The 24,197-nt window shown below is 40.5% G+C and overlaps 1 protein-coding gene across 2 annotated transcripts; it reads left to right on the top strand.

Annotated features, from left to right (window-relative positions):
- Positions 1-23,138, top strand: LOC126998833 (LIM domain and actin-binding protein 1-like). 2 transcript variants are annotated; one of them, XM_050860970.1, is made up of 5 exons: positions 1-165; positions 13,458-13,653; positions 16,234-16,862; positions 19,457-19,581; positions 20,429-23,138. In XM_050860970.1, the coding sequence occupies exons 2-5, from the start codon at positions 13,623-13,625 to the stop codon at positions 20,568-20,570; spliced, it is 927 nt and encodes a 308-aa protein (XP_050716927.1). In that variant the 5' UTR covers positions 1-165; positions 13,458-13,622; the 3' UTR covers positions 20,571-23,138. The 2 variants fall into 2 exon arrangements, with proteins under 2 accessions (XP_050716927.1, XP_050716928.1); XM_050860971.1 differs by having other exon boundaries at positions 14-165; positions 13,461-13,653.
- Positions 23,139-24,197: the final 1,059 nt, after the last annotated feature.

The following is a 24,197-nucleotide window of genomic DNA, read 5'->3' as shown; positions in this document are numbered from 1 at the left end:
GTATCACTCTTCCCCATCCGGCGGCGAACGTTATCATTGAGGGCTGGGACGCTGGGTTGTCATCACGGTGCCGGTCCTCCCTTACGCCTCTACACACAAACACACCTACTCGGGTTATCTGTGCCCAAGATACCTGCCCAGCCACCTGTCACTGACGTCGACAAGGTAAGGAGTCCAGCCCGCGCGCCTCCCACTTAGAACAGGACTGGCTGGTGTGTTTTATCACGGAATTCTTTGTTTTTGAGGGAATTTTTAAACTGAGAATAGAACTAATAGTCTCTGGTGTCCCTTTTGTCTTATAATATCTGACTCTGATCATTGCCTGTGCTGTGGCGTGTGGCGAGGTGTGTCCTGTGTGAGTGTTTTGATGTGTTGTGTGTCATCAGCAGGCTTTTCTGTGTGGCGGTATTGATTTTGGTCACGATGTAGTGATAGGCTTGGTGCAGAGGGGCTTTTTGCTACTGCTGTCTGTCTCGCTGATAACATAACAATCACGGAGCTTTGGGACTGTGCAGGCGCCTCCCCAGACACAAAGGAATGGCTCTGCTTGTCTCGCCGGGAGCATTTAGTAATGTGCATGTTGATAGCAATCCTCGTAATAATGCTTCCGAGTTGCATAACCACAAGACCACGCGCTCTGGTGACGGGATCTCTTGCCACCACACACTAACACTCGGGGCTTCCCAGATTTCCATAAGCTTGGATTTACAGCAAGTGAGATTGACACGCTGGTTGCTGGAGATACACCAAAAAAAAAAAATAAATAAATAACGCCTGGGAAATATACATAACGTTATCCCGTGGGCACTGAGGCTTTGTTACGTGTAGTGAATGCCCTTTTAAAACTCTGGAATTGTACTAGTTCTTGTGGCGTGAAAAATAAGAGTCAGACAAGAGGCTTTTGAAAGAGCAGAGGGCAATAGTGAAGGTAGGCAGGCAGAAGGACAGACAGGCAGGCAGGGTGAGGTTACGTGGGGTGGAGAGTGGAGGGAGGGAGGGAGCAGGTGAGGTAGGCATGCAGGCAGACAGGCAAAAGGGTAGTGGCGGGGAGGAGCAGGAGGAGGAGACCGGTGTGTGTGTGTGTGTGAGAGAGAGAGAGAGAGAGAGAGAGAGAGAGAGAGAGAGAGAGAGAGAGTTGAAAGGGAGCATAATCATCTTGAAGGGGGGACGGTATAATGCACAGCCTGGTATCATAATAAAGATATCGTATACCTGGTGAACAGAAGATGGTGGGGATAGGGAATAAAGGGGAATGGGACGTGGGGAGAGTGAGGTTCGCGCCGGGAAGGGTAAATTTTTAAAGTAGAGAAGACGTGGAGGGAAGGAGCACTTTAAGAGGAGCGAGAGAGAGGCAAGAGGGAGGGAAGAGTTTGCTTTTTGAAAGGCCCCAGTTAACGGTGAGGAGAGAACTTTAGGAGAGCTTATGATGAGATGAAGAGAAGAACCTGAAAAGAACAGTAGTGTCGCTGAAGAGGCCTTGAGAGAAGAGGAGACATGTTAAGAGAGAGAGAGAGAGAGAGAGAGAGAGAGAGAGAGAGAGAGAGAGAGAGACCAAACTTACCTCTGAGACAGTCCTACTAACCTATTTGGACATCCGCTTCCGTTGTGGTGTTATCAATCTTATTTAGTCTGTTTTTATGTTGCTATGTTTAAACTCCTGCTCTGGTAACAACAACTCGGAATATAATACATAATTTCTCCTCGTTATCCATGAACTCCCAAAGCGACCTGACCAAATAAATGAGAAAAGTAGTGAAAGCAAAATGACACACGTGAGTCTTCCTGGACTCCTCTCATTTTGAAGGAATTTGTGTGGGTGGTTGAATGGTTGAATAAATCATAATTACTCTGGTATAAGTAGACTCAGGCACGCACGTTTGCCCTCAGTGGCTTGTCCCTTTTTCATTCCTCTGGTTACTCGACCTCGACAGTAACAGAGAGAGAGAGAGAGAGAGAGAGAGAGAGAGAGAGAGAGAGAGAGAGAGAGAGTGTTACGTACGTTAATTCTTTTTGGTTTGTTCTTTTCACTCTTCCTGTTACTCGTCCTCGGCATTAATTGGGGCTCGATAGATAGATAGATAGAGATGCATTTTTTCTTTCTTGTTTTGACCTTGTTTCTCGTCCTCGGCAATAAGAGAGAGAGAGAGAGAGAGAGAGAGAGAGAGAGAGAGAGAGAGAGAGAGAGAGAGAGGTGGGGGGGGACGAGGGGGGGCTGTCACCGTTGCCGCTTCCCACCTACCACCTGCACCATCCCATCGGCCACCTGTCATCCCACCTTCCCACCGCCGCCCCGCCAGCAGCGACCTTGCCAAAAATACCTAGCCTCTGAAATTGCAGTAACCTGTTGTCTCTTTCCCTCCCGTCTTCCCCCCTGACTCACTCACTCGCTCACTCTCTCCCGCCTTCTTACTCTCTCTCTCTCTCTCTCTCTCTCTCTCTCTCTCTCTCTCCTGTCACAATGCTATTACTTGACTAACCTCCCTCCATCTGTCAGAGAGAGAGAGAGAGAGAGAGAGAGAGAGAGGACGGAGGAGGATTGCGAGAACTTAAGATAAAGGTGATATCAGCAGAAGACACGAGGGTTTTAAGATTTTAAACTTCCGTCGGTCGAGAGAAAAAACAACAACATCATAATGACACTCAATACTGACAGCTCTGAAATGCAGAGAGAGAGAGAGAGAGGGAGATTTTTTCGAGTTCGTGTGTCAATGTGTGTGTGTGTGTGTGTGTATACGGGCTTGAAAAATGGGGGAAAAAGAAAGGGAAAGCGAATAACGTTGACGTCCGCAAAAATGAAAAAAAAAAAAAAAAGAATCTGATATCTGACTTCCTCTCCTTTATTTATTTACTTGCTCTTGTTGTTGTTCCTGTTGCTGTTGTACTTGTTTTTGTTCTAGTTCTCATTGTTGGTTTGCAGCGGTCGTGAAGGCCACACATACACATAAGCTGAATGGAATTACTGACTCGTCACACTCTTGCTTACGTGAATATACTTTCCATTTCCTGGAGTATAAATGTGTGACTCCCTTTGTTAATAGTCGTGATAAGGAAAGGCCTGCAGAGATAGCTTTCAAGGGTAACAAGGTGGTAATGTTCAGCCTTCGTTGTGGTTGCAAGTGTATCACGAAGCTAAATTACGTGTGGCCTTTACTCGATAGATAGGAAAGGCCGTGGTTGGTGTTGTTGACAAAAGAAGTAGTAGTAGTAGTAGTAGTAGTAGTAGTGTGAGGTGGATAGGCTACATTGAACCTAAATTTGACAGATAGACATTTTCTCTATATCTATATGTTTATCTATCTATCTACATCTGTCTGTCTATCAGTGACCTTTTTTCATATTATTTGAATTACTAATAAACTACGATTATGTATTGCCTTTTTAACAGTTCAGAGAGAGAGAGAGAGAGAGAGAGCGTGTTATTGAGACAGACAAAAGAAATACAAGGTAGCTACAGTATGTGAACACTGACGGCAACACACACACACACACACACACACACACACGTGAATATAATATAGAGTTACAAGACAAGAACAAACTCGGCAGTGGTATGAACCTGACGACTTTCCACACAATTATAATGACCTAAAAACACAAACAAACAAAGAAAAAAAAAACTTATTCGCTGTAGGGGGTCAGGAACTCCAGTTATTTACATCCCCCATCCCCCTCAACCTCTCTATTTCTGTGGTATAAGGAATGAACCGTGAATGCGTATAATATTTAGCCCCACATTGCTCTTTCTCCCTCTCTCCCTCTTTCCTGGCCCCGTTGTGTGTGTGTGTGTGTGCTCTTGGTTAGATTTTTGAGGATGACAGAGGTGCTGGTGTTGGTTGTTGGTGCCAAGAGCCTGTGAGCATAGAAGAGGTGCCTTCCCAACTTGGCAAGACTGTGTGTGTGGGGGCTACTGTGTTCCTAGCCCAGCTCCATTTTTACGGAGGCTCTCTCTCTCTCTGTCTCTGCACTGTGTCGCCCCCTGGTTGTCTCTCTCTCTCTCTCTCTCTCTCTCTCTCTCTCTCTGTGTCGCCCCCTGGTTGTCTCTCTCTCTCTCTCTCTCTCTCTCTCTCTCTCTCTCTCTCTCTCTCTCTCTCTCATCTTTTTAGACACGTATTGATTGCTACATTTTAAAGGTTACGGTATTTTGGTTATCTTCTTATCTATTGCATGATTTCCAGTATTCTCTATCTATCTATATTATTATCTTTCACCTATTCATTCTTTTATACGTAATCATGTTTATTAGATACGTATTGATTGCTACATATTAAAGGTTATGGTGTTATGGTTATCTTATCTATAGCATGGATTTCCAGTTTTCATTTCATATTCACTCTTAAGGGATTGTATAAGTCGGAAACTCTTTAGGTAATAATTATAAAGTAGGCTATCTAGATCAGGGGTTCCCAACCTTTTTGTTCCTCTGTACCCCTTGGGCATTTTTATAGGTTCCCGTGTACCCCTAAAAATCAAGGATAAAAAACAATGAAATTGTAATATTTTGATATTATTTCATAGTGAAATATGTATGTGTAGACTGGTGATATAATTTAAATAACAGTTTTGCTTACTAAAATGAGAAAATTGAAAAAAAAAAATTGCAATTTGAATGCAGATGTATTGTACAGTAGTGGTTATTCTCTCGGACCCAATGTACCCCCTGAAAAGTGGAAATGTACCACTGGGGTACATGTACCCCACGTGGGAACCCCTGATCTAGATGTTGTCACGTTTAGAATTGCATAACATACATTCACATTGGCACGATCATGTTCTTTTCTTCCTTTATCCCAGTCATTCTCTGTTTGTATTTCGTTATCCTGAAGTTTTGTTTCGTGTTGCTTCTCGTAATTCTTGTTTATGTTTACTGTTGGTGGTGGTGATGTTGGTTGTCATCTACACTGGTTTCATATCTATAGCCTATTAGTGTTAGGTTTTTCTATTCAGACACCAAAGAACGATTAGGCTACATAATGCTATCTGATATCCACATAATATTACGTAGTTGTTCTTTAATGTTCAGTCTTCGTTGTTTCTGTTCTCCTCCAGTTCAATGTTCATCAAAATTTATATTCTCTTATCTACACTTTTTTCTATATAATTCTCGCTTCAATGTGTTTCATTGTCTCGTTCTTATCTGGCGCCCCAAGTTTTTAATCCTGTTTTTTCTTTCTGTTTTAAGTTATTGTTTTCGTGTCTTTAAACTCCTCTTTCCGATAGTTCTCAGTTCCTTTCGTCTTTATATTTTGTTTCTTTACGTTCTGAGGTCTTTATATGTGTATCCAGTTATTTTCACTTACGTTCCCAGTTCTTAAGTTACGTTCTAAGTTTTGTTTTTTGCGTCCCAGTACTGTCTTTACCTTAACTTATCTCTTTGCTCTCAGTTTCATAATTTTCTTTCTCTTCATTTCGTTTTCTCTTCATTATCGTCGTCTTTATGTCATCCTCTCTCTATCCTCACTTCCTCTTCATCGTTTTCAGTTCTTTATGCCATTCTATGTTCTCAGTTCATTTTCGTATTTAGTTCTTAATGCTATCCTATCTCTACGCCCTCAGTTCATTATTTTCGATCGGAGTTCTTTCTTTCCCCAGTTATTATTTTACGTGTCAATTTTCTTTATACATACGCCACCAGTTCCCTCTTCTCGTTCTCACTTCTATTTTTTTTCCTCGTTTTTGTTTTCTATGCGTTCTCAGTTCCCTTTCTTTGCGTCATCCCTTATTTGCGTCAGGTCTTCTCTGCGGCTCTCTTTCGCTTCTCTCACCAGCGTGCTCCAAAGGGACTGTCTCGTGAAAGGGAAATGCCGGGATCAGCTTCCTGTGTATCAGTGGTTTTGGTGTCCTCTTGTGTGTGTGTGTGTGTGTGTGTGTGTGTGTGTGTGTGTGTGTGTGTGTGTGTGTGTGTGTGTGTGTGTGTGTGTGTTACAGTGTGTGTGTGTGTGTGTGTGTGTGTGTGTGTGTGTGTGTTCATGTATACCTCTTGAAGAAAAGGTTGCTATTACATTTTTTTTCCTAGATAGTGACCATACTCTCCTTTCTCTAGCTCTCTGTCTATTATCCGTTCATCCGCGTTTCGGGTTACAGTATAGGCTTGTGTGAGTGTGTGTTCATTTACCTCTTGAAGAAAAGGTAGCTATTACATTTTTTTCCTTGATATTGACCATACTCTCCTTCCTCTAGCTCTCTGTCTATGAACTTATGCCTCTTTTCTTTCTCTCGTCTCTTTCACAATGTCTTTTTTGAGTCGCCTGAGGTTTAGCTGTTGTCAAGGCTATTTATTACCCGTTCATCCGCAACTCCTCTACCGTGTCTTTCTCAAGCTCTCTGTCTATGAACTTATGCTTCTTTTCTTTCTCTCGTCTCTTTCACAATGTCTTTTTTTGAGTCGCCTGCATGAGGTTTAGCTGTTGTCAAGGCTATTACCCGTTCATCCGCAACTCCTTTACGTGTCTGCACCGGTACGTTAGTCTCTACTGAGAAGCTGACAGTGCATGGCAAGCCCCGTATTCTCAGACACTTTCTGTTCTCAACTTCTCACAATAAATATTTTCAAAGGCCACAAAGGGGATTAGTCGGAGTATCATGAGTCTATTCATGTTCGTAGTGCAGAAGCCTTGTCAAACGATCGCTAGGCTCATAAAACTGCCCCTCATGGAACTATTAATACAATCTCCGCGAAAGCCTTTTTAAGTGTGGTTGTGTAAGCCCCGAAATGTTTAATAAGAATATAACTTGTCTCGCTCCTTCGATTAGGTGAGAACATGATTGGGTGTGGTCAAAGGACGGGTGATGGGCGTCTTGGGTGAGAGGCGTTGAGTGGAAGCCATGGGTGGGAAAGTATAGATGGGCTAGCTCGCCAACTCGTACGCGCCATCCCAGCTAGTATGCATATCAAGACTACAACCACTCTGGAAAAGAAAAATAAATAAAAAATAGCCGAGGTATGAAAATGAACAAATCAAAACGAAGAAAGATTGTACAGTATTTCTTCATCTATATAAATACCCTACCTTTAACAGTATTTATTTAGTATTGATTTATTTAATCTGAACAGTGTTTCTTTATACGTATACCCACCATTGCCAGATTGTCGTACTCAGAGCATAGTATTTACCGGTTTCTGACGCTTAACTATTGCCAAGAAACATCAGAATCTAACTTTTAACGATAATTATAAATGCGTTTCGTTATTCGAGCCCAGAAGACAGTTTTGGGGCAGGAAGTCGGGAAATATAAGCGGCTGAGTACGACAATCTGGCACCGTTGCATACCTCTAGGACTCAGTTACCGAGAGGGGTTCTATTTATGTAATGGGTAATATGCGTGCTAAATGGAGACCTACGTACAAATTGGCGAACATACCACTACATCTCCCTTCCCCCAACTCCTCCCCTCCCCCCCACCTCTGACGCAACCCGCTGATCGCAGACTCACGCGCGCTAGTCCTCGGCACCCTGTAGGAGACACGTATACGTTTCAGTGCTGGGAGGAGGAAGGGCAACTGTTTTAAAGCTTACGTGCCGCTTCGAAGATGATGAGTTGTCTCTGGCTCTTAAAACTCAAAGCCGTGATAGATTTTTTTGTACGTGTTGGTTTTGTTTTGCTCTGAACGATTATATTCATGCGTAGGTCTTTTTTTCTATACATTCTAAGTTTTTTATATATATTTTTCTGTCCCTAGTTATTATTTGCCTCATTAATGCGTTCAAGGTTCTTATTTGTTATTTTTTCCGTCTTTTTTTTTCATCATTAATTAATACGTTCTAAGTTCTTTTCTCCGTTATTTTTCTGTCCCTAGTTTTTTTCATCATTAATACGTTCTAAGTTCTTTTTTCGGTATTATTTTCCGCCATTTTTGTCACTAATTCATTTATAGTCCTCATTTCGTTCTTATAGTTCTCAATTCCTTTCATCCTTAGTTTTTTTTTCTCTATACATAAGCTGTCAGATATTTCTCTATCACCCAAACAACACAAGAATGTACCAAGCAGCGTTGCCAAATTATCGTACTCACCGCATTTCATTTTCGTAGTTGCTGACCGATAACTATAACAACAAAAAACGAAAAACATCAATATTCAACAGTTTTAGCACTAACTTTGATTTTCTCACGTTACTTGTGTAGGTACGAGAGTTTGAGGCATAAAAATGATAGATACGATATGTGGTTAATACGATAATTTGGCAACGCTGGTACCAAGACACCTCTTCACCCGAAATTGACCTCTCTTTTGGCCTCTCGTTCTTTCTGCTTTTGTTCGGACCTTTTGTTGTTGCGGTTGTTTTCGTTAATGCCATTGAGTTGTCTTCCTTGCTGTGAAAAAAATAAACTGGACATATAATTACTGAAACGCCATGCAATAGGTAATACAGGTAAATTCTGGTAAAGATGTCGTTACTTAAAAGTGAGGAGGCAGAGGATGAAGGGGCGTTTGGTGTTACGAAATAAGTTCCTCTATATTATTACCAAGAGGTTTGCTTTTATTTGCTAGAGTATTTATTTTAGTGCCGAATAATTTATTGTCTCGTTGTCAAGTCATGGCGATATTTATTTATTACGGTTCATTATTATTCACTGGCCTGGCCTTTCAATAAAATATCATCCGGGGAACTTCACGATAAAACAAGTTGAGAAAGTGTTCAGTAGGGCGAAAAAATTAAACGGGTGAAGAGCAGCAGTTCTTACAGTTTTCCGACCTTGATATTCCTAAGGTCAGCTCCACACCCAACCTGACCCCCCCCCCTCCCCCTCTTCAATAATTATGGCCTTCACCACGATGACCGACTGCCTAACCGTACACACCCTGAAAAAGAGAGGGAACGCGATGGTTCGGTAGGAAAGCAAGTCGCATTCTGTACAAAATTAAGTCCGTGTTCTTAATTAAACGTATCGGCACCTCAGTTTACCTGTTTGAAAAGCCTCTCGTAGAAGTTGGTTAGGATTAGAGTTAGTCCGATTCTGTGTAAAATGTTCTAAGTTATCTCTTTGCGTTGTTCTTTTTTTCTTATTTCTTTTCGTCCATATTTTTTTCTTGTAGGTCTTAGTTCATTCCTATGGTTCCTTTTATCCCTAGTTACCATTTACACTTATATACCCTCATGAACCCATCTCGATGTTCCTTGTCAACTTATTTTATCGTTAAGTACCGCATAAGATATATTACTATAAGGGTAGTCAAGCAAATAATAATGAAGCATACTAATTATCATCGCAATATGAATACTAGACGATGAATGACTCAGTATTAAAGTTCTTTTCGATAATTTCTTTTATCTAGAAAAATAAAATCAAAACGTGTGAAGCTCTCTTTCAACTCACCCTTAATTAAATGTAAGGTTGATGGTCACTGCTTATTTTCTTTTTGCCCCTCGAGAAGGTTGTGGCGACTTTCACGCTTTGCGCCAGACTTCCTGTATTGATTTGGTAACATTTATTGCAGAAATTGGGACGGCACAGATTTAAAGGTTGCACCAAAAGGCATGTAATGATGACATACTTTATTTCCCTGATTAGTGTATCCACCTTTGACAACTCCAAAAATTAGCAATAATTAAACTTTTGGACATATCTCAGTGTTTCCTGAAGACAAATAGAAATGTTTAGCTATACTCATTCAGTAAAGTTGGCGGTTATAAAAAAATTAGACAGGATAGTATGAAACATGTACCACCCCCTGTTTTGTTTCTTAAAATGACACCTATACTGTGTTGGTTATATGATTTTTTTAGTTTGATCGTTCCCTTGTTAAGTATATCCCCAATTTGAATTACGCTACCCAGTCTTTACCTCTTATATTAACTAGCCTATTATTTATTGAAGTAGGGCTATCAGGGTGGCTTCTTTGGGATATTAGAGAGGAAGAAATACAAACTAAGAACCATTATATGTTAAGTAGGCTAATACTGAGACGAAGGTTTCATATGATAGGAGGGTAACTTGAGGTTGTTCTTTGGTATATCGAAGCCGAAGAAATAACTATAGCAATATATAAAAGTCTTATATGACGACCGAAATACACAATCAAGCGGAATTATCACACACATCAACATAGGGAGAGTATCAAGACACCTCTCCATTCGAAAGTGACCGCTCTTTTGACCACTCCTCTCTGCTCGCTTTTATAGGAACAGCTAGCGGACTTATTTTGTTTCTGTTTGTGTTTCCCCTTGAGTTGCTTCCTTTACTGTAAAAAAGGATAAAAATAAAAGTAAGGGGAGAACGGGAAACAAATAAATCACACAGGGACCATATATACCACCATTTGCATAAGATCGAGGCCCATCAGTAGGCAACCCCGCATTGTAACTGTTCTTATAACGGTGTCACGTACGTCTGTCCTTGTGTGTGTGTGCGATGTATGCTTACGTAAGTTGTTTGTACATATATATCGGTCGCTCATGAGGCATTTACCAGGTAGCTGCTTACCCTGAGTGAGTGGTGTGTCGTAATTCTTGCCAAAGGGGATTAGTGAAACCTTTTTTTTCCGCCGTCTTCTCCGTCGTCAGCCTCTTCCTCCTCCTCCTCCTCGTACACAAAGGATGACTAATATATATTGTAAAGGTTTCAGAAGTGTTTGTCGCGTTTAAATATCACGATCTTGATAACAATAACCAAAAAAAAGATATATGTATATTTTCTCACTTTAATTGAGGTCATAACATCAACAATACGAGTACCCCCCTCCCGTGAGTTCTGGTTTTTGTATTTTCTCTCTTTTTGTTTTTATTCCTTTGGGTGGGGTGAGGTGAGGTGTGTGTTAAGGAGTTGGCAAAGGAAATTGAGTTGCGTGAGCTTTCAATGTCGCCACCTTCACCACCCTCTCCCCCTTCTTCTCTTTCTCCTTCTCCTCCCCCCTCCCCTCTTTCACTACCTCGATCATCCTCCCCTCCCCTTCTACTCCTTCCCCTTTCCCCCCCTTCACCACCACCACCCACCTCTCCCCTCCTTTCAATCCTTCTCTTTCTCCATCTCCTTCTCCCCCCTTCTTCCACTACCTCTACCATCCTTCCCTCCCCTTCTTCTCCTTCTCCCCCGTTCCCCCCTTCACCACCATTACCACCCTTCCACCTCTTTCTTCTTCTCCCTCGTTCCCCCTTTCACTACCTTTACCATCCTCCCCTGCCCTTCTCCCCCTTTCACTCCTTCACATCCATTATCACCCTCCCCTCCCCACCCCCTTTCTCCTTCTCCTTCTCCCCCTTCCCCTGTTCTGCTTGCCATTTGCCTTTATTTTCACCTTTCGTTCAGTTTGCAATCATCCGCAGAGGTCGAGGTTGCCCTGTTAGCTGACCGTATCGTGCGCGACTGAGTATTATGTAATATTGAAAGAGAAAACGGTGACAGGAAATTTACGTACATACCAGGGCAGGGCATATTACTCTCTCTCTCTCTCTCTCTCTCTCTCTCTCTCTCTCTCTCTCTCTCGTCTAATTTCATGTGGGGGTTTAAGGTTGCAATGAAAGACCACCGAGTTTGGACGGCGTGGTCTCTTTGTTGGTCTGTTTTCTGTATCAAATTATCATTCTCTCTCTCTCTCTCTCTCTCTCTCTCTCTCTCTCTCTCTCTCTCTCTCTCTCTCTCTCTCTCTCTTGTGAGGCAAGATCTACTTCCTAAAGGTCTGCATGCAAGTGTTTTTATACTGCCTTTATTTACCACACACACACACACACACACACACACACACACACACACAGGCACACGGGCGAGCAGAATAAGATCACGTAAACCTTGAGCGGGTCTATAATAACAGTCGCTCGATCTGTTTATTTTCTTTGATAGGTTCTGGAGGCAAGAGTGACAAGTCGAAGGGGCGGGGGATTCCCTAGTTTGCCTGAGGGCCGTTGTGCAAGGGGGGGAAGGGGGGAAGACAGGTGGGTAGACAATTAGCAGGTGGACAGGTGAGAAGGGACAGGGCAGGTGAGGGCATGGGTGATTTAGTAGTTCAGGGTTTCCGTCATGATGAAAACAGGAAAAATATCCGTGACATTATCCAACTCTCACCTGCGTGCTTTCGTAATGAGGAAGAAGTAAAAGACAAACAGGTGTTCTTCGTGGTAATTAATTAATGTCAAGGTGTCACACGTCAACTAGAGGCAGAGAAAAAAAAGGTGGTAATTCTTGTTTTTGGATACTACTTTGTGTGTTGTAAGAAGGGAAAACATCTATCATTAACTGGGTGTGAGAATTCAGTCGCTGCCGGCATTGTGTAAGGTAGGTATTAATTGGAGGTGTTTAAAAGGTGAGAGTTTGAAAGGCTGGAGAAAGACGAGGTGGGCGTGGTTGTGTGTGTGTGTGTGACCAATTTCTATCCTACCGATGCTTAATTGTCCACTTGATTATGCCGGTAAAGACAGCCATTATAAAACTAATTAGAATATCAACATTTTATACATTTTCGCATTTTAGGTGACATATATACGTACCTATACCTTATACTGCATGCCTAATAGTAGAAATGATAGTAGTAGCAGTAGTGATGGTGTATATAGCTAACCCAGTAATTGACATATGTACATCAACACACATGGCATAAGCAAGTAGTGGTGGCGATTGGAACTTGTGATGGTAGTGGTGATGGTGTTGGTGATGGTGAAAGAGCGCGTGTCAATGTGAAGAAGGATGAACGTGAACTAGCCTAACGTAATGAGCTTAGTGAGTGACGCAGCTCGTGCCTCTGTGTGTGTGTCATACTGGTCACACACACACACACACACACATAGAGGCAACGTGGCTAGCTCACCAGGGGGTCAAATAGCTTGGGAATGTTTTAACTGATGCCATTCTTTGTTCGTCCTGATAGTAACGATCGTGATTATAATGGAGAGATTTTATGATTGACATGTCGGTTTTGGGGTTACGTGCTTCAGGGGTTACTCATTCCTTGTTCGTCTTGACAGTAACGATCGTGACCATGTGGCTGAGCTTATATGATTGACATGTTGCTTTGGGGTACGTGCTTCCGAGGTAACACGCTGCAGAGGGTTGGTTACTGTGTTGACATCGGGTGCTTCCTGCTTATGTAGCTTTTACACGTGGATGTGCATAACATTATAATATAGGCTTACCGTTATACCTCAGAATCCACCTTCGCAACACTCTTAATGTTTAGATGACATTTTGCCGAATAACTGCAGTCCCACAAGGCCGCCTTCTGCCCCCGCTCCTGTTTTAGATCCATCGCTTCGGGGTCACCGGAATGAGCCAGCGGAACTCTTCGCTGGGATGATCCTCCTAATAAGCTAAACCGCTTGTCAAGTCGCCGGCATGATTGGGCCACCAGCAAGCCTGCCAAGGGAGAGCACCAGCACATGGGACACACACACACACACACACACACACACACACACACAGCATCGCTTCTCCGGGGGTTCTGCATCAGCTTCCGCCGTCGCTCTAAGAAAAAACCAAAACCAAAAACGAGTTGAAAACCGTGGAAGAATGGATCATGTGTCTATTTCAGAAGCTAATCCTCCAGTGCTGTGCCTTAACTGACGCGATAGCCTACCTAGCCGCCCTCGGTACGTTCTTTGCAATACGGTGGTGCCGGTGAGAGACACAGACAGACCACAGCGGCGGGACAGCGGCCACGCCCACCTCCACCACCACCACCACCTGCAGCGCCGGCATGGAGGAGCAGGACCAAGGCGTGCTGGGTGGTACGTAGCTCTGGTTATGTCTGGCTGGCGTCGACGTGCCTCTTCGTCGACGCATAGAGAAGAGGAAGAGAATCACGACTTTAAACTTACTCGCAACTGGAGAGTTATGCTATACTTTAAACACTCAATTCGATCATTTCTTTTGTGGATCTTTCTTCATTCTCTTTACAGGTATAGACTCTTTGCGAGGTTTTTTTATTCACTTCTTCAAATAAAATCCTCAGTATGTGATAGATGTGATGGCGACGGTCTTATTATATGTACGTTGCATATAAGAGGAATAACCACTACCTTTGTCTCTAGTTATGGTAGTGGCTGTTTATTCTATGGAGATTATGTGACAGTGGTACCCTTGCCCGCTATGGGTGACGCGTGGCTAAGGTCCATGTTCTTAAACGTATTGGGCTCCCATTACGACTCTTCTAAAGGGGCTATTACACTGGGCAAATTCTCCGTGGATCTTCAGTCAAACCACGATTTCCGCTGGTGTGGTTCTCATTTGTTTCTTGTTATTGCTGCTGCTGATAATGATGAGTAATACCGTCTTCCTTTGGTGAAATCTACAGTAGCTTTGGAAGATCGTGGACACGTCAGAAAACCACGGAAATATGAGAACCACGCCAGCGGAAATCGTGGTTTGACTGAAAATCCACGGAAAATTTGTCCAGTGTAATAGCCCCTTAAGGCCACAGAGAAGATTGACCGGGTTTTCATGAGTGTTTTTCCCATTCATCGTGTAGAAGTCGTGTAAAACTGTCACTGGGATTACAACACAGTCCATAGAAAGCCCGGTATAACTTCTATGAGAGGCTTTTCAAACAGGCGAGCTGAGGAGCCGAGACGTTTAAAAATATGGGCTCTTCTAAGGATCCGTGACATGTTATGTCTTCTGAGACGGATGAGGTTGGTAGCTATTCACCCCATCTCCCTTGATGTATGTGCCAGCGTACAGTAGGCAACAGTCACCCTTGCGGCCATTAGAAGTATATAAAATTTGATGGTTACCTGCGCACCCATTAGAGGTATATAAAAGTTAATGGGACATGAGGTGAAGCCCACGAGGAAGATGTCTGTCGCATATCTGATGAGCGAATGTGACGTTTGTTCATCCAATGCCGCGAGACGTGTATTATAGGTAAGAAGAATTTATTATTGCATCGGTGTGCTCAGAGAGATAGAATAATGAGTTGATGACTAACCCGATTAAAAAGAATTGGTGTTCGTTTTCATTAAAGCATGCTATCTAAAGGTTAATTGTTTGTTGTTTTTATTACAGCACAATTGTCAACAGTACGAAGTCTCTCTCTCTCTCTCTCTCTCTCTCTCTCTCTCTCTCTCTCTCTCTCTCTCTCTCTCTCTCTCTCCAATGAAAGACCACCGAATTTGGACGGAATGGTCTCTTTGCTGGTCTGTTTTCTGTATCAAATTCTCTCTCTCTCTCTCTCTCTCTCTCTCTCTCTCTCTCTCTCTCTCTCTCTCTCTCTCTCTCTCTCTCTCTCTCTCTCTCTCTCTCTCTCTCTCGTGTTTACTCATCCATTCTGAGAGACTCAAGACTCCTCCAGTCCCTTCAACCTCCCACCACTCGGCATATATTGCATGATAGTCAACCCATCCTCTCCTAACCTACATCGTCCCTTCATAGAAAAAAAAAAAAAAAAAAAAATATATATATATATATATATATATATATATATATATATATATATATATATATATATATATATATATATATATATATATATATATATATATATATACACACACACAACTGCAGTTTTCATTCTCTTCACATCCAGTCCTTTGTTGCTTTATTTTGTCATTCATAGTGTTAAAGAAAAGATGAGGTATCCCCTATTCTCTTTTGACAGTACAATGCATTTAATTAAGTCAAATTTATAGGTGTCTACCAATTTGTGTGTGTCCATTAAAGCACCTTGCCTCGTGAAAAAAAACAAAAAAAAAAAACATCAGTCTTATAATTAATTGTGAGCCACATTTTCTTTGTTCTTGAATCATCGTCCTACTTTTTTTTCATCACCAGTTATTGAGTCTGTTTGATTTACAGTTGTCTTGTAGGTAATCCAGTATTCTTAACACAGACCTGATATACATTTGCCTTTAACTTCCATACTGAAAAATTATTTTTTGGAGCATACTTACAGTTGCTCCAATCTGGGTCACAAGGGAAGTGTTTCTGGCTGTTCTCAAACTGGGTATACTTTCAGTCAGCCAAAACTTGTCCTCAAAGTTTAAAGTTCAACATATGATATATTTCATCCACCTTTGAAAGTCTAGGCTCATTTATTTATTTTATTTATTTTTTTCCCTTAAGAAAGTTCACCCCTTTACAGGCTGCTGAAAGATAGTTACATTAAGACAGTGAAAGCAAAGGGAGGTAGAGTGTATAGACCTATACAGTTTTTGTAAGAGTAGTTAAACTTATACAAACTGAAGAAAAAAAAGAGAACATCAAAGGTGTCGAAAAAAAGTTTTGAAAAGTTTTGCCCAATACAGGTTGCTTTGTATGCTAAACTTTCCTTACATATTAAATAGTTACTTACAGAATTTCCCAACCTGTAGGTGATTTGAACACCACCAAGGAGCTTAAGGAGCCCCAGCAGCAGCAGTCTGAGGAGGCAACCAATGACTCAAAGGTAGAATCTGAGGACGAAGGAACTGGACAAGATCTTCCTGAAAGCTGCGAGAACTCTGGAGACGAAGAGCCAGTGACCAATGAACAAGTTGCTGAGGAGCTGATTGAGGGGCAGGAAAGTGAAAGTGTGGTTCAAGAAGAGAAAGAAGTAAATGATATAGGGAGTGGAGAAGAGGTGCAAGACTTAGAGAATGAAGAATCACTAGACAAAGAAGCAAACAAGAAAGTTGAGGAACCACTTGAAGAGGAAGAGGAAGCTGATCACAACAAGGAGAACCACATCAATGGTACAAGTGCAGAACAGAACAATCACTTCGAGCCTGAGGAACAACTAACTAAAGAAGAAGAAGAGAACAACAAGAATAAGGAACAAGAGTCTGGTGACATAGTTGACTTCAAGAAGAAAGTAAGTAAGCAGGAGGAGAGTCAGCAGAGCATCAGTGAACTCAAGTCCAAGTGGGATTCATTTGGGAAGGAGCATAGCGATTCCCCAACAGACCACTCCCATAGAAACGAGGGAGACAACATGGCTGACACCGCAAAGACCAGTCGCTTCGTAAGTACATGCTTGTATTTTTCCCTTATTCTCACATTTATTTTACCCTTATAAACCTTTATCATCTCATCATCCCTCACCAAATTGATATTTTTACCCAATATGGAGCCTAAAACCATGTCACTTGCTCTCTAGATGCAGCTCAGTACTTTCACGTTGCTTCCTCTGCCACTGCAGTATTTCCTCCATGTCACCTCCTCAGTGTCTTGTGTGTGGTCACTCATGCCACCCCACAGCTTCCGTCACGCTTGTCAGCCTTGCCAAACCTGCTAACACTCTCATCAGTCTTGCCATCCCCCTGCTCTCATCAACACCACCCCTCAAATATTTCATCTCCACTATTTGGATTTTTTAAGTCTGTTGTCCCCCACCCCCCCACCCATGTTCCACATGTTTAGAGCAGGACTGTCACAACTATGCACTCTCATGGACCTTCTTGTAACTTATTGTTCTTGTTGCCAAGCATCAAAGGAGTGCTGATGCCCTGCATCAAATTTATTCTCATGACTCATGCAGCAAGTTGTTTTAGATTATGTCAGGACCCACTGAGGTAGACCACCCATGATTAGCATCTGCCAATATTATAAATGTTCATTAATCAATTATTCCAGCTCTGGAAATATTAGTAGCTCTTTATTATCATTTTTCTGCTAATTATCTAGGATATATATATATATATATATATATATATATATATATATATATATATATATATATATATATATATATATATATATATATATATATATATATATATTGGCTCTTAAATCAAAGTCATTAGTCATCTGCATGCTCCTTTATTGCTTGGCCCAAGATTGAAAGGGTTTTGTCAGGGAGGCATGACATGTGATGCTGCTTCAATAGGAGGGAGGGAAGGGACTGTTCTAAATTTGGTGGTGTTTCATCCATTAGTGTTTAACAACAAGGCTTTGGCACAGTCCTTGCCCCTGTGAACTTGGCAGTTCTCAGGCAATTGCAGGTATATATAGGCCCTCCCGCTGCCTTGCCTATACTTGTTGAAAGTCCCGGAAGTGTTTTTGTGTTGTACTCTTCAGACTCATGCCAACTTTTATTAGATTTTTTTCTCTATATAGCTGCAGCAGTACAAATTCCTATAGATAAATGATATATATATATATATATATATATATATATATATATATATATATATATATATATATATATATATATATATATATATATATATATATATATATATAAAACTTAGGAGCTGGGGTTATGATAGATTATATTTAAGATATAATTTTGCAATTAGTATGGATTGTTTCAGAAAATACATAACACTTTCAAACTTTATAGAACTGGGGTTAAAATCAAGTGTTACTTGAGATTTGATTTTGTATTTAGTTCTCACTGAACTGCCATTCAGTCATCTAGACAAGCATGTGAAGTGTCTCCCACTGACTCATTGCCATCACTCACACGCTCACCAGCTGACCACCAACTGATGAAAGGAGTGGCTTACCGTGTTTGCAATAGTCGCATTTTTTTTTACATTTTTTTAATATTTTGTAGCTTGATGAAAAGGTTGCATTATTTTCATTTCAGTTCATGCTATTCATATTTATACTCTTTTTTGCTTTCATTATTTTGGACACATTAACTCCATACTGTAAAATTAGCACTATCATGTGTAATTTTATCATTATTATTATTATTATTATTATTATTATTATTATTATTATTATTATTATTATTATTATTATTATTATTATTATTATTATTATTATTATTATTAACCCTGTTTTCCATGTAACATGATGATTAACCTGGTAGCAGCGACGGGCCAAATTTGTGTCACGATTTAACCCCCGAAAATAGATGATACTTTTTTTTTAATTTATTTCTTTTTACGACAAAGGAGGCAGCTCAAGGGCACACAAAAAAAGAAAACAATAATAAAAAAAGCCCGCTACTCGCTGCTCCTAAAAAAGAAACAAAAGAGGTGGCCGAAAGCAAGATCAAATACATAAACTGATCACAAATGCTTTGATATATATTATGAAATGGTTTGTATGAGTGATGATTTTTTCTCATTTTTCTCACTTAGAGGGACCATTAAGAAACATGATCCCTGCTGCTACCGGGTTAAGACATCATTTCTCTGTGTTCGTGGGATGCTGTAAGAGGTGACTTGAGGGACTGTACCTCCTTCAGTGCAGGAGGTTTAGCTTGGAAGGGTGGGCCTCCTGTCAAGTATTTTTGCCCAGAACACTTATCCAAAGGGTCACATGGCTCTTCTTGATAACCCAACCTTGCTCTGTGGGAAATAAGATCAGCAATGTATGAAACAACACATAATGTATCTTTTGCCGCAGTGAATATATATAGAATTGGTTGACCTGAGGCGAGCATGAACTGTACCCAAGGCTTCAATTCCACTTTCATGTAACTTGAAGCTATTTATAATCAACATATCATGAAGGTATTTATTTAGATTCCTCAGATACTACATAGAAAGTGGAGAAACCTTCGAAACAATATACATACCATTATTAGAAAAGTCCACGCTGATTTACATATACTAGTAGGTTGTTATAAGATTTTGTTTATATTTTGATGTTGTTTTGTAGGGTGGCACTGTTGAGAAGTGTAACCAGTGCCAGAAGACAGTGTATGCGATGGAGAGGATGGAGGTGGCCGGCCGCCTGATGCACAAGACTTGCTTCAGATGCTGCAAGTGTAACTCCCCCCTCAGGTACCTCGCTGCTTCCTCCATGTTGAAATCTTAAAACGGTCTTCTTGATTCTTGGCCAGTGACGGTGTGGTGTCATGAGACATCCCAAGATTGTGAAACATCCCATCCTGAATACATGCGTACATGAATTTCGACACGGTACCGTGTCTTTTGTCGACTGCTTGTCAGGATCTGTCCCACCCAAGTTTATTTATATTATTATGAAAGCAAATGATGATGTATGTATGTACATAACTAGGATATCAACAGTCACTCTTCTTCTTTTTGTGACCTGTTCCACTTTGCATTGCTTTTTAGGACCTCCTTGGTACTTTTTTACACTTAGTTACTCTGTGATAGTAAAGATTGGGTTCTGCAATGCAAAATTAAGGATGGGATATCTTAGGATACCGGATAACAGATGACACCACAACGGCATTCAGCATCAATTGAATGAGTCATAATTTCTAACTTTCAGTGGTTTTTTCTGTTTACTTCATTTTCTGTTCACAATAACTCATTTTCACCCTACAGTGCTCATGGGATATGTTGAAGGTAACCTAGTTCACATACCTCCATGCAAACTACATCCTTACTGTAGTTTATTTTAATTTTTTTATTTTTATTTGTTAGTTTGGAACATTTAGTTCTTTTCACTTTCCTGGATCAAGGGCAAAATAATCATATTAGTTCTCAGATATATGCTATAAGTTTTAAAAATAAGATAATATTCATTATTAACCATTATACTCAATGAACAGCTCAGTTACCTATTTGACATAATAATATAATGCAGTATTTTGGTCAATATATGAACACTGTGTTCATAATGATTTGTAAAAGCATTATATTTGTATAACTTTTCCAGTGTTGGGAGGTTCTCGGTGGGTGGAGGAGAGCTTTACTGCATGACGCACTACAAGCAGGCATTCAGAGAGAAGGGAACCTATGACGTCTTCACTCCGGACAACCCCATCAAGGGCAAGTGGCAGAACAAGCCTGCCGAGTGATGACCAGCCTTAGGTAGCCTTTGGGACCAGGGCGCGGGGAACTCCACCACTTCATCCTTTGTGTCTGATTTTCTTTATTGATGTTCCTGAGATTATTTGTTATTGTGATTTAAGTATTTTACTCAAAACAGACAATAGTCTCTCTAAGAATCACAGCTCTGCTGGATTGTTACTGCCAAACTAAGCCTTTGTAAATAACACGACTCCAGTCCTTAAAGAAATGTACTTCCATTTTTTGCTTGCTTTATGATAAAGCTTGAAGTGTTTATAGTTTTGAAGAATGTGTTTATTCCAGATGCAAGATCTTTCAGATCAGCACCATTAGCATCAGGTGCTCCTGTCCCTTCAATGTTTCAAGGACACAAAGCCTCTCATTAGAAAACTATTTCACCTTGTATATTGCTCTTCTAGACATCTCAAGTTCACCTTAGTATGGCATCTAATGCTGTTATGGAAAATTAGTTTATTTACATGACTGAACAGTACAAAGTAATCATGTCATTAAGGGCAGGTTTTAATGCTGTTTTAGGGACATATCAAGGGAGAGACCAGCAAGCTTGTCAAAGCCCAAGGTGCAATCGAAGGGAATGGGCGAAACATTTTAAAACTTAAGGAGCAGTATTGAAGGTCTCATACTTTGTATATTTGTAGGCTGAAAATTAATAATTTTCAAAATAGTGTCCAAGTTTTGCTACTTTAATACCAACTACAATTCAGTCTGCCTTATGTCTTCCCACAGGAAATTTTTTGTGTCATTTCCAATGTGGAGATAAGTGTATTGTGTCCCAAGTCCATCTGTAGGTTGCTTCAAGGTAACTCCTTATATATTTCAACTGAGGAAGGTATTTGCATGTCCGGCTTTGTATTTATAAAGGTATAAATCTTGTAGAATTTGATTCATAAGGAGATTCAGTCATTTTATCGATAACTTAAAAACTGTGCTGAAAGGGAATGTGACTTGGTTCAGCTCTTCAAGACTTAACACAGAACTGGACCACAGGCACATGCCCTTCATAAGAGAACACAGCCCAGTGATACTCCTTAGAATCCAGGCTATTAGTAGACACATTATTGTTCAGTTTTGTTTATTATCCAAATTATTAATTCACAAAAACATTACTAGAATGTATGTTTCATTAGTGAAATTGCAAAAAGTTCCCATATTTTGTTACTGTCACAAATTCTAGTCTCCACTATTAAAATGTGATTTTTTAAAAATTTTATTTCCTTTTAGAGGAAACAATGAGTGATCTTGCTTAAAAGTGATAACTCTCATTGTTGCTGGATCTTGTTTTAATGGATATGTTTGGGGAGTCCATATACTTTTTAAGATTCTTTTTCTTTCTTGTGATTGTACATAGGTGTCTTCCTGCCATTCACTTTGCCCTCAGTTGACTTCATACGCTGATCTTTTAAGCTTAGAACTGAGGTGCACTGATAATAACCGGTGACAAACAAGTGTTGTAGGTCGATCATTGCATTTATTTCATCAGAGAAAAGTGGTCAGCTCTCATTTAATCAAAGGGAAGCTTTTCAAATTGTATCTGTCATATGCTAGTTCTTTTATGTTATTCAATGTAGATTTTTAAGACAAAACCTGAAAGGGTAAAATACACCATCTCCATGTAGTCCCTTCTGTACCTTCTTGTCACCAGATGTCCGAGCTCTTTCTAGTTATCATAATACTCATTTAGAGGTTTGGTTTTATTACAGCTGACCAATAACAATATTTTCATACATAGCGATGATATATTTCCCATGTCTGTGATATATATTTTCATATGTATGATGAGTGTTCTATCCTTGTCTGGCTCCACAACAGAATCATCTCAGGGTGAAGGAATACTCCAGCTGCTATTCCTGGTTCTCTTGCCTTACAGAATGATAACTTATCAGCTTATTTGTGAACCCCACATGAACACCCAAGGCTGGCACACCCTGGTGTTCACCTCACACTGTCCTGCCTCTGATACCATTCCTGATAGTCCAGTGTTGGCATGTGTCTGTCATGTTGACAAACTTTTCAGTCAAAGACAATGTGATCACCTGCTTGTCATACCTAATAACAATGTACATACTAAGAAGCAGAGTGTGCAAGAGCATATAATGCTTGACTTCATGTAACATTTAGAAGTTGGCATGGATGAAGTAAGTAAGAGCAAAGTGGAACTCTAAGAAACGATACCAGTGATAGCCAGCTTGCCTCAACTGAGTGTGTGCTGGAGTGAAGGATTCTATTATTTATTACTCTCATTAAAGCTGAATAACTTGCTCTACTCATCAATCTTGATTATGCAAGGTAATGAGTAAGTTAAAGATTATAAGACATCAGTGCCAGACAGTGACTAGGAACCACTGATTTAAGCTTACAGGTGCAAAATAAGGAGAGGGACGTGTGTGGCCTTGAGGTGTGGCCGAGGGGGGAGGGCGGCCCCGCAGGCGTGCCTGTGGCCGACCCTCCCTCGGGCCGCCTCACCATTAATTACTCTCGGTTGCTAGTCTGAGCTGTCCAGTTTCAGCCATTATTTGTATGATGTATGCATTACTAATAAAACAATTTTGAAGGTGTATCTTGAATATTCTCATTAGAAAAATAGTTGAGATCCCACATAGCAATAACTTATCACTGCTTTTAGAAGGATAGTACGGAATAGTGTTGGATGGCTTCACTTAATCAAGTCCAGCTGGCAGAGGCTCATATTTATGTCAAGGTGATACTTACACATGAAATAGGAAGAAAGAATTCATTATCATTGGAACAAATATTTTTGAGTTTCATTCATGCAGATGGCTCAGTTTGTTTTGATTAGATGTTTGCAGAATCTTGGTACTAATAAACAGAGCCATGAAGTAAAGACAGGAAAAATAGAAAAGATTACTGTTATGGCCAAAGAATACTGAGATGAATTATAAAACCCTTGATTTAGTGAAGCATATAAGTTTAAAGTGATGAGAAAGGTAGTATATATTGTAGTGAAGCAGAAAGTTAAAATATTCTCATAATTCCTTCGGAGTAAGTGAAGCTAAACTGATGAAAGTAAGGTGGGTATTAAACCAGAATAAGATATCCATGGAAGGACTCGGATGCCATTCTTGATAGACTTATAAGGAAGAGAAATAAATATGGCATGAGCAGGAAAATTCAATGCTTAAAACAAGAAATAAGGATATGTTTAGAGGATGGCTGACAAGATGAGGAGGAAGAGGGTCAGGCGAAGTGTGGAGTGCTGAGGACATATTATGAAGAGGAAGCAGAGGAAAGTATTTTGAGAAGTTAATAATAAAAAAGTTCACAAAAAAAAAATCACCCATTCAAATTTTGGCGGGCTTGTCGATACACACCGTTTCGGCTGCAACAATATATAAAAAAGCTAAATGGTAGTCTGTACTCTCACAATAGTATCTGGGTGACTAAAAGCACACATAGAAAACATAAGAAGTCCTAGAATAATAGCCAAAACCATGACATGTGCACGGCTCCAGCCAGCACGTGTTTAGCAGATGGCGACCGTCTCGGTACCGTGCCAGAAAATAATTTGTGAAATGACTGGAATGGAAGAAAAAGAAAGCAAGAACATGCATAGACGTGAAGGCCAGCTGGAAAACAACAACAACATAAGCAAAAGG

The sequence above is a fragment of the Eriocheir sinensis genome, chromosome 15 (genome assembly GCF_024679095.1).
Source record: "Eriocheir sinensis breed Jianghai 21 chromosome 15, ASM2467909v1, whole genome shotgun sequence".
Taxonomy (NCBI): Eukaryota; Metazoa; Arthropoda; class Malacostraca; order Decapoda; family Varunidae; genus Eriocheir; species Eriocheir sinensis.
The sequence above is the reverse complement of the archived record's forward strand: the minus strand, read 5'-3'. Positions and strand labels throughout refer to the sequence as shown.

Coding starts and splice junctions, on each gene's coding strand:
- LOC126998833 (XM_050860970.1), top strand. CDS start 13,623: ATGGAGGAGCAGGACCAAGGCGTGCTGGGTG. Junction 13,654..16,233: donor GGACCAAGGCGTGCTGGGTG/GTACGTAGCTCT, acceptor CCCAACCTGTAG/GTGATTTGAACACCACCAAG. Junction 19,582..20,428: donor AAGTGTAACTCCCCCCTCAG/GTACCTCGCTGC, acceptor TAACTTTTCCAG/TGTTGGGAGGTTCTCGGTGG.